We start from the raw sequence: 12,374 nt of genomic DNA on the forward strand, positions 1-12,374 counted from the left end.
CAAATATTTATCATTCATAATCATTAATTGTCATATATACTTTAATCATATTAGGCAATTTCGTAGCTTTTATTTAAGGAAAGTGCGAGAATATTCTTTTGTACACTATTTATCAATTTAATAGTTAGTTTAATAAAAAGTATAATATAAGTTAAGATGGACCAACCGATTTCTCTAAGAAATCTGAATTTCATTCTCATGGTGACACGTGGTTACAAAACAATGTTTTTGTAATGTTTCTCAATTAATATATAAGGGATAGATTAACATATTATTAATACCATATAATGTAAACTTACCTAATCCAAATCTAACACATATGTAAATATATAGTAATAATGCACATATGCTAGAATGATATCGACTTGCTCTCCAAGTGTCTCCATTTATTCTTTAATTTTTTTATGGGTTTTAAAGGGCTTTTATAATTTGGGTCCGTAAGATAGATCTAAAATATATCTAATACCATATAAGAAGAGAAGGGTTCCCTCTCTCTCTCTCTCGATACATCCCTCTCCCAAGTTTAGGTCAGCAAAGTTCCTTCCCCCACCTTTCTCCACTCCATGGCCACCCGTCTTTGGTTTGAGAACAACTGCGAAGTTGGCCTCTTTTCAAAACTCACTAATGCCTACTGCTTAGTTGCTGTTGGAGCCTCTGAGAGCTTTTATAGTGCTTTTGAGTCAGAGTTAGCTGATGATATCCCTATCGTTAAGACCTCTATTGGAGGAACACGGATCATTGGGCGCCTATGCGTTGGAAACAGGAACGGGCTTCTTGTGCCTCATACAACTACTGACCAAGAGTTTCAACACTTGAGGAACAGTCTACCTGATCAAGTTGTGGTCCAGAGAATCGAGGCGCGTCTGTATGCTCTTGGAGACTGCATCGTCTGCAACGACCATGTTGCTCTTGCTCACATCGATCTCGACGAGGAGACTGAGGAAATAGTATCGGACGTTCTCGGTGTCGAAGTTTTCCGTCAGACGATTGCATGCAACATTCTTGTAGGCTGTTACTGCGCCTTGTCCAACAGAGGTGGCATCGTCCATGCTTACACCTCGGAGAAAGAGTTGGACGAGCTCTCGGCGCTGCTTCGAGTCCCGCTCGTTGCGGGGACTGTGAACCGTGGTAGTGAAGTTATAGCTGGTGGAATGACCGTCAATGACTGGACTGCTTTCTGTGGCTCAGCCACAACTGAAACAGAGCTCTCTGTTATAGACAGCGTCTTCGAGCTAAGTGAAGCTTGTGATATAAACAAGGTCTCAACATCGGAATGGGATTTGCTTGTGACCAAGTCAGAAGTCCCGGTGTTGGTTATGTTCATACAAGATGGGCTCCCCTCATGTCGATACGTGAGGCATGTAATGGACGAATTCGACTCGAAATACACTGGTCGGTTCAAATTCTACACACTCAACGTTCATGAAGAGAGAGGCATCGCAATACGCTACGACATATTCAATGTCCCGGCTAGTATTGTCTTCAAAGGCGGAGACGAGGTGGCTAGAGTATATGGATTCCATCTTTATGAATTAGAAAGACTAGTGAAGCAGTACGATTACTTGGTCTATGCATCCAAGCTTAAGGGTAACTTAGCAAAAGAAAATAATTTGCTAATCAAGACAATAAATCACCAGAAAATCAAAGCAGAACTGATAAATTCATTTGCATATGTAGGCATGTGTGTTTTGGTATTCAGCTCTGTTCTTTACTTTTCTTTTCTTTTTGTTCTCGGATACTCTGAGTAACCGCAAGTAGATTTAGATGAGTTTTTCTTTTCTGGTTTTGTTTATTTGTGATTTGGTTTGGTAAGTTATCTATACTATTTTTTGCTAGTAAATTTTCACAATTGAGCCTTCAAGTTACAAGTTAGAGCGATCAAAATCGATGATATATATAATTAATTATATAATCAAAAACAAAATTTTATTAATAATATTTTTTTTAAAAAAATAAGATAATTCTTATATATTTTGTTGTTATCTTAAAATATTTTTTTTTATTATAAAAGGTAGAAAATAACATATAAAAAATTTATAGTTAAATATTAATCAACTAAAAATATTTTATATAAAGATATTTTCTAAAATGTTTATAATATGTGAATATTTTCTTTTAAAAATTCAATTCAGTAATAACATATATATTTTAGTGATTTTTTTTGTCATATATATATATATATATATATATAATTTGATGTTTGATTTGATTTTTTTGAAAACATAAATAATAAGTTATCATGTTAATTTTTAATTTATAAAATAGAAACTATTAAATATTTGTAAAACATTAAGAGAATGATTGGTTGGACCGTAGATGCTCTGTACAGCCAAAATTTAATATACAACTATATATGTCAACCAATGGAGCTTTGCTTTCCTTAAAAAAATTCACATCAAAAAAATCTCTACAAAATCAAAATATGGCTGTAAAAAACTTTATTTTCAGAATAAAAAATTAGTGCTTTAGAAATCTATCTAAAAAAATACATCAAATAAATCTGCCGATTAAATTCTCGTGTGGCACTTACCAATCATCCAGTAAGTCTGCAAAACACTAGTTCACCATTACAAGGTGAGAAGAGACCACTAAATTAATGTCGAATCTCCACCGATCGTGAAACTCATCGAAGAACGTCGGAAACTGCCTCCCCCTCTAAGGAGCTTCTTCACGATCTCTGCAGGTACTTTAATCATCATCACATATATAATGTTTTTTTTATGTTCACGAATCATTAATTTCGATTTGGTCTTTGTTTCCAGCCGATTTGTTTTGAATGTACCTGAAGAAGACCAACAATCGTTCGAGAGGATTCTGTTTCTGGTGGAGTATGCTTACTATGAAGACAATGCTGTCGAGAATGATCCAACTTTAAAGTCTCTGTCTTTGAAGGAGTTCACTTCTCTCTGTATCCTTTTCTCATTTGCTTTGAGCTTAATTTCAAAGTTGGCTGATCTGGTCCCTTGACATGTGAACTACTTTTTCCATTTCTAAACTTGACACACACACCTTGATAAAACATTTAAGTTTATCTATTTACTATATAAAAACATATTACCAGTATATCTAACCAGATTTCAACTAATAAAAAAGTAGATTAGAATAAAAAGTCAATAAATTTTGTATTGAAATCATAAAACCACACTAATTTTGAAACGAAAATTTTGCTCTAAAACGACGTCTAATTCGAAACGGAGGGAGTAGTATTCAACAGCTGTGATGTGTTGAGACCGTATGTCTCTAACGTTGATGACATTTTCAAAGACTATGCTTGTGCCATGCGTGAGGTTAGTTTCGGATTTGTTTGCTTTATTGTCTCTTTTGCGTGATTCATTTGTTTTGGTTATTTTTATGTCTTGATATCTCCTACAAACGCCACTTGTTATCATAAGTGCATATTGAATTGAATACTGTGTGATTAGAATAAGAACGCTTATTGGCTAAGACTAAATCTACTATTATTTAGTCATTTTACTTTATGAGATAGCCTGTCGTGTCACATGTTAATCTCACGCAATGGGTGCATTGGTTATACTTTGACATTTGAATAGAAGAGAAAACATCTCTTATATATTATGTTCTGGACTACAATGTGTTATGCTAATTTAACAATTTGTAATTGTCCTGCTGATTGTATGTATAAACTTGGACCGTGGGTTAATGATGATTGATGAAAGATCTGAATGTTTTGTCACACTTGATTTGGCTGTGTTCTGTAACTAGCTAACCGCTCTTCTATGCTAAAACACAGGTCTTGGAGGAAACTGGATTTGATATCTCAAAGCTACTCAAGAAAGAAGAATATATCGAGTTCACATTCAGACAGCAAAGAGTGCGCCTTTACATAGTTGCTGGGGTGGCAGATGATACAGCTTTTGCACCACAAACAAAGAAGGAAATCAGTGTGTATGTATTTAACAAACAGGGCCTTGTGGGTTGTGGTCTTATCTGCGGTTTTGTATGATGAATGAGTCTCTTAATGTTTCAGTTGTTGTGGAATACTTAATAGGAAATTGCATGGCATTGGGTTGATCATCTTCAGCCAGCAAGCAATGAGGTGATAACTCATGGAGTTGCTGGTCTCAAGTTGTATATGGTGGCTCCCTTTCTTGCGTGAGTAGTGTCTTTTTTTTATTTGGGTGATTATCATTGTTAGTGCATAGCATTAGAGATTACAAACATGTGCAGGTCGTTGAAGTCGTGGATATCCAAGCATCCGGCACCTGTAGCACGGAGACCTGATAAGCCCCTTAGAGGTTTGACTTAGTCTTTTTTTTTCACCAATAGAAAGAGAGTTGTTTTTGGCAGAGATCTGACTTCTTAGGCTTTGTACAGCACTTTCCGTATGGAATGCAAAGACTAGTATTGGTGGAGGAAACGGAACAACAACAACAACAACGGAAAGCTACAATAAAAAGCCAGAAGAACAGGACACAATATCTGGAAACGCATTCAGAAGCTTCAAGTTCAACATGTCAGCTATCTTGCAGGCGGTGGAACTAGGTTAGTCGTATGTAGGTATGATAAGGTTAGGATTAATGGGTTTGTGTATAGCAAAACCGTTGGATATGTTCATACGCTTGTCCTTGTAAGTGAAAGATGTTTGAAAAGCGACCAACTTGAGTCTATGCAAATATTATTGTGAAATACAACCAAATGCAATCACCAAACATAATAGTCCTCCCTTCAAAATAAAACAGGTCTCAAATTTTTATAAGTTGGCACATGCCCTTCACAACTCCTTGATATGAAACAAGAAGATTGCATATGTAATTAGAGAGACTCCATAATTTGTGATTAGGATTTGAATTTTCTAGCGAAAACATGTTTTCCATTAATGGTGATTTTTTTATAAAAGAGCTAGTGACAGCCTTGGTCTTGCATGCATGAATAGTTTAAAATGGATTCAGTACCTGGTGAAGTAGGCATGCAATTCTTCTTTAGAGAGACTGTATCCTCCAGAAAATGTGAGGAAAATAGCCCTATCATCTGCATTTACTTGCTCACCCTCAACTTTGTTTGTTCCTGTTACATGATTAGTTGTTTCTTGCTGACCACTTAAGAACAACTGGTTAGTACTTGATTCAGCGTCTTTCGTGATGAATCCTGCGGGTGAAGATGATGAGGAATCCATTACTTATTTTTCACAAATGCAGATAAGAGTTAATTTTCTTTTTCTTTTGACAGCAAGCAAGTATTATATATGAGTTTACTAACTGGTAAGATAAAAGGAATCTGGTGAATACATATCTGGTGGACACAGCTCCTTTTCTTTATTAAAGACTCTTAATTTAAGAGTCACCATATTCATGAACTAAATCTATATTTTATATTTCTTTTCTGTAGATGTTCTCTCGTTTCCTTGTTTATTATTTTCTCATATGGAACAAACAGCCATTCCTTCTTTCATGTTATTATACTACTCTATCCAATTGATAATCTTCATCTCATCATCCTTGCAAGTTAATCAAGATTCAGGCATACATACAATGTGATAGTTAACGAAAAATGGATCAAGAAGACTAAAGGTGTTCAGTCTCCAAATGAGAAAGAACATCATATACTGCCTCTTAGGCTTAGAATAAAAAACCTATGTTACATGGAAACTTGGTTGAAGGTCCGTTTCACGTTTCGAAAACGTTTCGGAATCGGAATTTCTCGGAAACTCGCGGAAACGCATTGGAAACTCGTTTCTTAAAAATTTCAGTCTGGAAACTCAGTGGAAACTTGCGTTTCTATTTTGGAAACTCGCGTTTATGTTCTGGAAACGTTAGAACTTTTCAATTGGTTATGACTTGATGTTATTATTTTTATTTTAGTTAAATTATTTAATATTTAAGTACAAGGTTTTTGTTATTTTAAATTTTTTATATGATTTTGATGTTTCATCATGACTTATTTTATTTTCGTATAATTAAATAGAATGGCTATTTGTTCATTTGTATTATATGATATACTAAACATAATAAAAATGAATGCAAATATTAATCAGTTACATATATATATATATATATATATATATATATTTATAGACGTTTCTAAAACATTTCCAAAGCAAGAAAAAAATTAAAAATCACGTTTCCACGTTTCGTTTTCGCGTATCCGTTTCCGTTTCCATGCAACATAGTAAAAAACTCTCACAACATTCATTTAAAGTCAGAAAATGTCAGCAAAAACATTCTCTTATTCACATAGAGATGATGTCATTGTTTGAAAAATAAAACATCAATACAGTTTGTTTCCATTTACTTAAAAGAAATAGGCTTCACATTGTTTATCTATCGATCGATCCCTTCAATCTTGTCTTCGACCTGAGAGTACAAGTCCTTGAGCTTCTCGATGTTATCCTCTGAAGTTTCCCAGTAGCCACGACCATTGGCTTCCAGGAAAGTTTGGATCATCTTCCTGAAGGAGTTTGGATTAGTGTTCATGAGACGGTTAAGCATCTCCTCGTCTTTGATGAAAGTTGTGTTGGCCTCCTCGTACACCCAGTTGTCTACTTGGCCTGAGGTTGCACTCCATCCAACAGTGTTGGTAAGTCTCTTCTCTATCTCACGAACTCCTTCGTATCCACTTGACATCATCCCTTCGTACCACTTTGGATTCAGCAGCTTCGTCCTTGCATCCAGCCTCACTGTCTCAGATAGTGACCTCACCTGACAAAATATCAGACATAGCATAAGCAAATGTTTTATGTTTTAATAGTGTTCAAGTCCTTAACATTGTTACAAAAAAAAAGTCCTTAACAGTTAGTTTGCGGATTCAAAATTTTGGTTAGTCAGGCTCGAAATTTGGTAACAATTTTTTCTTTTTTTTTTGAAAAAAAGAATTAACTGATTACCAAACCGAAAACCCAAGTTTTTTTATAAACTTGCCGAATTGAACCAAACTCATTACCGAACTAAGCAAAATTTAGGTTTGGTTCGGTTAAAAACATCAGGCCTAACTTCATGTCCAGTTCTTGCATCCAACCATAGACAAAAGATATCGCATGAAGAAAATAGAGGAGAGAAGTTTCACTAACCTGAGCGTTTGCGGTTGTTGTATCAGCAATGTAAGCGCTAGGCTTCTTCTTGTCTTTCCTCAAACTCTGAACCAGGTTCGTCGGGTCAGAGTCAAAGTAGTGGCTCACGTCAGTCAACGAAATCTCCGAAGAATCCAGGTTCTGGAACGTGACTTCTGCAGTCATAAGAGCCATCTCAAAGACCTGCTTCTTCTCAGCCATCCCTGCTCCAGGAGCATCGCTGTCAAACGCAAACGACTTGCGGCTCAAGTACATGTCCTGAAGCTGTTTCTCATCGTTCCATGAAGAGTTCTCAACAGCGAGACTGATGTTTGACGAGTATGATCCCGACGCGTTTGAGAAAACTCTTGTCGCTGCCTCTCTGATATCAACGCCAAGCGTTGCTGCTTGTTCCATGGCATGTTTCCTCACGTAGTTCATCTCAACTGGCTCATCTAGCTCAGCCACCATCTTGATTGCTCGGTCAAGAAGATTCATCTGTATCAAGAAAGAAGCACCATGAGACACCAAAAAACAAGAAACTAAAGTGAATGCTTCAATCCAACCAATATTCAAAAAATCTAACAATACGCTTCATAGAGTACTACTCTAGGCTCTTTAAAATTATCAAATTATTGACTGATTTTTTATATATTTTACATTTATATGAGATATTTTAGTTTTTGAGTTTAGTTATAAAATTATTTTGATTAATTATAAAAAATTATATATACAGAAAAAGAATAAACAAGAGAAATTTGTGGATTTATACTAAAATTATTAGTTAATTTAGCAGATTTAAACCAATTTAGATTAATTTAGAAAATTTTAGATAGATTTAAACTAATTTAAAATGATTTAAACCGATTTGAACTGTATAAATCGTTTTAAACTAATTAAGAAAATTGTTTTGACTAAACCAATTTTTAGAACATTGCTTTAATCTATATTACCTGATTGATAAAGAGATCACGGAAGACCCCTGAGCAGTTAACAACGACATCAATCCTCGGCCTTCCAAGCTCCTCTAAGCTCACAGGCTCAACCCGGTTCACTCTCCCAAGACCATCAGCAACCGGTCTAGCCCCAATCATCCAAAGAACCTGTCCAAGAGACTCACCATACGTCTTGATATTATCAGTCCCCCAAAGCACAAGCGCGATCGTCTCCGGATACTTCCCTTCGTTCTCAAGCTTCTGCCTCTCCACCAGCCTGTCCACAACAATCTTGGCGCTCGCCATCGCCGCCGTCGTGGGAATAGCCTGAGGGTCCAACGCGTGAATGTTTTTACCGGTCGGTAGCACCTTCGGGTTTCTAATAGGATCGCCACCCGGACCTGGCTCAACGTACTTCCCTTCCAAGGCTTGCATCAAGCTCCCGAGCTCGTTGTCCATCACCACCAGCTTTAGGCACTCTCCGAGGAAAGTGAACACCGTTCTGAGCTTATCTCTGTTGGCACGGTAGAATTTCGTGTTGGACAAGTACTCAACCCACGGCTCGTTGATTCCAAACCCTAGAATCGATGTAAGCTTGTCGGACACGTTAACAACCTGTCCTTTGCTGTTTGTAGTCTTCTCAACAAAGGCGGAGACCGCGCCACGCGAGGCGTCGGTTATCTGTTTGAGAAGCTCAACGTCGCTCAAGATCCCCTTGTCGCTTCCTCTGTACACATCTTCAATCTGCCTTCCAACACACTCAGCTAATATAGAAGGAAGAGATGAGATCTCCTCCTCTGCTCGGTCCAACGCAGCGATGTTGACAAGCGTAGCAACAGCTTCCATGGCTGATGGAGGCTCTCCGATGACGTGGAGCCCACACGGCAAGAGCCTAGACTCAATCTCCATAATCTTGGAGTAGACTTTACCAACCACGAGGTCTCTCTCTTTAACCGAGAGATCTGTTCCTTCTTCAGGAAGATCCACGTCTTTGTCAAGATTACACTGCTTAGCAGTGCTGATGATGGAGCTCACAATCTGTGGACCTCTTCCAGTGTCCTTGAGAGACTGGTACGATGAGATAAGCTCGCTCAACTGCTTCAGACCTTTGTAGAGACCAGCGTTCTCAGCTGGTGGAGTCAGGTAACTGATTGTATTAGCATAACTTCTCCTCTTTGCGATGGTTGCTTCTGAAGGGTTGTTAGCTGCGTAGTAGTAAACATTCGGAATGTTCCCAATGAGACTGTCCGGGAAACAAGCATCACTCATCCCTACTTGCTTCCCTGGCATAAACTCAAGCGAGCCGTGTGTGCCAAAATGAAGAACAGCATCAGCTTTGAAGATCTTCTCAACGTAAGAGTAGTAAGCTGCAAAGCCGTGATGAGGACTCGCTGATTTGGAGAAGAGGAGCCTCATGGGATCACCTTCGTACCCAAACGTCGGCTGCACGCCGATGAAAACGTTACCGTACGTTTTGCCAAAGACAAGGAGATTCTCTCCGTCTGAGTTAAGGTTCCCTGGAGGCTTCCCCCAGTTTTCTTCCAAGGCGGCTGCGTAAGGAGTGAGGCTCTGGTACTCGCGGACTCCCATTTTGTAGGCGACGTTGAGGTTGGGGCTGCTGAACTGAGCCTCCTTGTCGTGGAGGATCTCTTCGATGAGAGTCTCTGCAGTCTCGGGTAGCCCCTCCACGTTGTAACCATCTCTTTTGAGGTCTTTTAGGACCGAGTAGATGGAAGCAAACACGTTGAGGTAAGCTGCGGTTCCTACGTTTCCTTTGTCTGGTGGGAAACTGAAAACAGTGATAGCCACTCTCTTTTCTGTCTGCAATGAGTCATATTTATACTCATTAGAACATTCATTGCATGTTTTGATAAAGTCACAACGGATGAGTGTTAATGATTACCTTAGTTTTTCTTTTGAGCTCTCCCCATCTAATAGCCCTGATGCAGAGTTGTTCCACTCTCTTGTGAAGAGCATGTGACTTCCCTGCAGCAAATGGTGACAAACTTCTTCAGTAAAAAAAAAAACATTTCTACACTAGTAGTGAAAACTGACTGATATACAATATGGTTCTTTTTTGATTCTGGAAGTAACTTAAAACTCTATACATCAGTAAAAAGAAACATATTCGTTTTCCTAAGAGATAGTAACTTATCATTCACATAATCAATATACAAACCATAACACCTCAATCATGCAGTTAATTTGCTTTCTTCGAATTAGTTAAATTAGCGTTTGTTCATAACAGTTCATAGATGGACTAACCTGTTCTAGGGTCACGACCAGCGAAAACGATTGGTTCCATTCCTCCATCAAGCTCAGGGAGAGCAACCTGGAGAGCCACCTGGATGGGATGAAGACCAAGCGTGCTGTTAAGCCACTCCTCCGTCGTCTGAAACACCAGCGGTACTCCCACAAGATATGGAACATCAAGCGTCTTCAACGCCTCGATAGCCCTCGGATGATCCTGCCTCGCCGGTCCACCAACCAACGCAAAACCGGTTAAAGAGACAGCAGAGTTTATAATAGGCTGCTTCGTAACCGGATCAACAAAATATCTCTCGACCGGACCCGAAAAGTCCAACCCTCCAGCGAAGATAGGAATGACCTTAGCGCCTCTAGCCTCAAGCTCCATGATCACAGCCACGTAGTGGCTATCGTCACCAGTCACAATGTGACTCCTCTGAAGGACTAGACCAATAACCGTCGCGTCTTTCCTCTTGAGAGAAGCGTTTGTGTCTCTCCTAGTATCATACCAATTTAAATACTCCTTGACATCATCGTACATGGTCGGAGCAAGAGGATGCCAGATCCCAGTATCCAAAAACAAAACTGGATCCGAATACTCGATCTTGACACCTTTTAAAGCCGGGATGTAAGATCCGGAGATCATCTTAACAAAGTTCTGGAGATTATCCGGAGAACCACCAAGCCAAAACTGCAGACTCAAGATGTAGAGACGCGCGTCTTGAGCCTTGTCGCTAGGTAAGTACTTCAAAACCTTAGGCAAGGTTCTAACGAGCTTCAACATACTGTCGGCGAAGCCCGCCGAGCCCGCTCCCTTCTTCCTCTTGAAGAGCTGGAAGAAGGGAGACTTGGACTGGCCCAGCTGAGACATGCTGAACGATCCGAGCTTGTTGAGTCTCATCACCTCGGGCATCGAAGGGAAGACGAGGACCGCGTCCATCCTGTCTCTCTCTTTCTCCACAGCGTCTTTTACTTTGAGCGCGAGCTCCTCGACGAAGATCAGAGAACCTATGAAGATGTTGGCGTCTTCGAGGTCTTTGCAGAAGCTTTTGTACGTGTTCTTGTCGCGAAGCTCTTCGACTAAGTACCCCACGACTTCGTAGGACGCGAATCTTGAAGTTTTGTTGAGTTGTTGAACAGCTTCGGAGAGGGATGACTGGTACTGCGCCTCGAGGACGACGTAGACGATTTTCACGGTGGGGACGTTGTCTCTCTTGACGGGGACTATACGGCGGACCTCGGGGTTCGTCTGCGTGAAGAGGCCGTTGCCGGAGACAGAGGACTTCACTTTGAATATGGATGTGGCTGGTTTGGTTGGTTTGGACTTTCTCCGGAGGAATGAGTGTTTGGTGGTAGTGTTGGAGAGGGAAGAGAGGTGCTCTGCTCTGGAAGCAGACAGAGTGAATGGAGAATACATAAGTGATGAAGCCATAGTCCTGGCAGATAGATGGGAGAAGAGATTGAGAACTGATCTCGGTTAGTTGTTTGTCGTTTGATCTTCTGGCTTCAGTGGGGAAGAAGGATAGGCAACTAAAAAAGAAGCGATGGTTGTGATTTGTGAAGGTAAGTGGTGGGAGGGAGGACCACGTGGACGAATGAGTACTTAAGAGTTGTGAGGTTGAGTTTTGTTGCATCTATATCCGCTTAGGACAATGCGATGGAGTTTACTGGCTTCTCATTGGCTCATTGAGATTTCTAATCAAATTTTCATGGCTTTGGGCGCGTGGATATTGAGTGTGTAACTATTATTTTAATATTTTTTGTGTAGTTGTCTGGAGATTTTATTTCGGTTTCAGCCATGTAAAAGATTATTTGGCCTTATCCTAGCCCATTTAAGTGCTCTCTTACAAACAAGGACCGGACCGGTCGGTTTGCATTTGCAATTAGCCGGTACTCTGAAATGTGTCCCACTGAAAACCTTAGGCATAGTTTTTTGAGTACTTTGTGATACGAAAATCAATACTATTAAAAGGAAATAAGTTATAAAAAAAATCTATTTATAGAAGTTGTGTATAGTTGTTTGGATCATTTCCTTAGATTTAACTATTTTTTGGTTCTACCTTATATTTCTTTAACTATCCCCTATATATTAATTGAGAAGCATTTGAAAAATTAGAACCTTAATTTTGTATTAATTAAAAAAAATCTCAAATCCTAGGTGGCACTCTAAATGCCCACTCTAAATGCCT

At 39.1% G+C, this 12,374-nt stretch overlaps 4 protein-coding genes across 4 annotated transcripts in view; 3 read left to right on the forward strand and 1 right to left on the reverse strand.

Moving 5' to 3' along the window:
• Positions 1-550: 550 nt before the first annotated feature.
• On the forward strand, positions 551-1,757 carry LOC106333620 (eukaryotic translation initiation factor 6-2-like). The gene has a single exon (XM_013772043.1). It carries the CDS (start codon positions 564-566, stop codon positions 1,746-1,748), a length of 1,185 nt encoding a protein of 394 aa, XP_013627497.1. The 5' UTR covers positions 551-563; the 3' UTR covers positions 1,749-1,757.
• A 1,521-nt stretch (positions 1,758-3,278) lies between these two features.
• Positions 3,279-4,689, forward strand: LOC106329661 (mRNA-decapping enzyme subunit 2-like). The gene is made up of 5 exons (XM_013768338.1): positions 3,279-3,287; positions 3,752-3,910; positions 4,010-4,113; positions 4,189-4,256; positions 4,336-4,689. The coding sequence occupies exons 1-5, from the start codon at positions 3,279-3,281 to the stop codon at positions 4,506-4,508; spliced, it is 513 nt and encodes a 170-aa protein (XP_013623792.1). The 3' UTR covers positions 4,509-4,689.
• Positions 4,690-6,124: 1,435 nt separating this feature from the next.
• On the reverse strand, positions 6,125-11,749 carry LOC106334373 (magnesium-chelatase subunit ChlH, chloroplastic). Its single transcript, XM_013772664.1, has 5 exons — positions 10,204-11,749; positions 9,842-9,924; positions 7,957-9,759; positions 7,025-7,501; positions 6,125-6,656 (listed from the first exon to the last, which is right to left on the reverse strand). The coding sequence occupies exons 1-5, from the start codon at positions 11,615-11,617 to the stop codon at positions 6,279-6,281; spliced, it is 4,155 nt and encodes a 1,384-aa protein (XP_013628118.1). The 5' UTR covers positions 11,618-11,749; the 3' UTR covers positions 6,125-6,278.
• The window catches only part of LOC106329662, a 6,437-nt gene continuing 5,792 nt past the window's right edge, over positions 11,730-12,374 (forward strand). The window contains exon 1 of the mRNA XM_013768339.1: positions 11,730-11,748. Coding sequence (XP_013623793.1) covers positions 11,730-11,748 — 19 coding nt within the window. The remainder of the gene's footprint in view (positions 11,749-12,374) is intronic.

Source organism: Brassica oleracea, chromosome C3, assembly GCF_000695525.1.
Source record: "Brassica oleracea var. oleracea cultivar TO1000 chromosome C3, BOL, whole genome shotgun sequence".
Taxonomy (NCBI): Eukaryota; Viridiplantae; Streptophyta; class Magnoliopsida; order Brassicales; family Brassicaceae; genus Brassica; species Brassica oleracea.

Coding starts and splice junctions, on each gene's coding strand:
- LOC106329661 (XM_013768338.1), top strand. Junction 3,911..4,009: donor AGAAGGAAATCAGTGTGTAT/GTATTTAACAAA, acceptor AATACTTAATAG/GAAATTGCATGGCATTGGGT. Junction 4,114..4,188: donor ATGGTGGCTCCCTTTCTTGC/GTGAGTAGTGTC, acceptor AAACATGTGCAG/GTCGTTGAAGTCGTGGATAT.
- LOC106333620 (XM_013772043.1), top strand. CDS start 564: ATGGCCACCCGTCTTTGGTTTGAGAACAACTGCGAAGTTGGCCTCTTT.
- LOC106334373 (XM_013772664.1), bottom strand. CDS start 11,617: ATGGCTTCATCACTTATGTATTCTCCATTCACTCTGTCTGCTTCCAGA. Junction 9,760..9,841: donor AGCTCAAAAGAAAAACTAAG/GTAATCATTAAC, acceptor GACTCATTGCAG/ACAGAAAAGAGAGTGGCTAT. Junction 6,657..7,024: donor CAACAACCGCAAACGCTCAG/GTTAGTGAAACT, acceptor ATATTTTGTCAG/GTGAGGTCACTATCTGAGAC.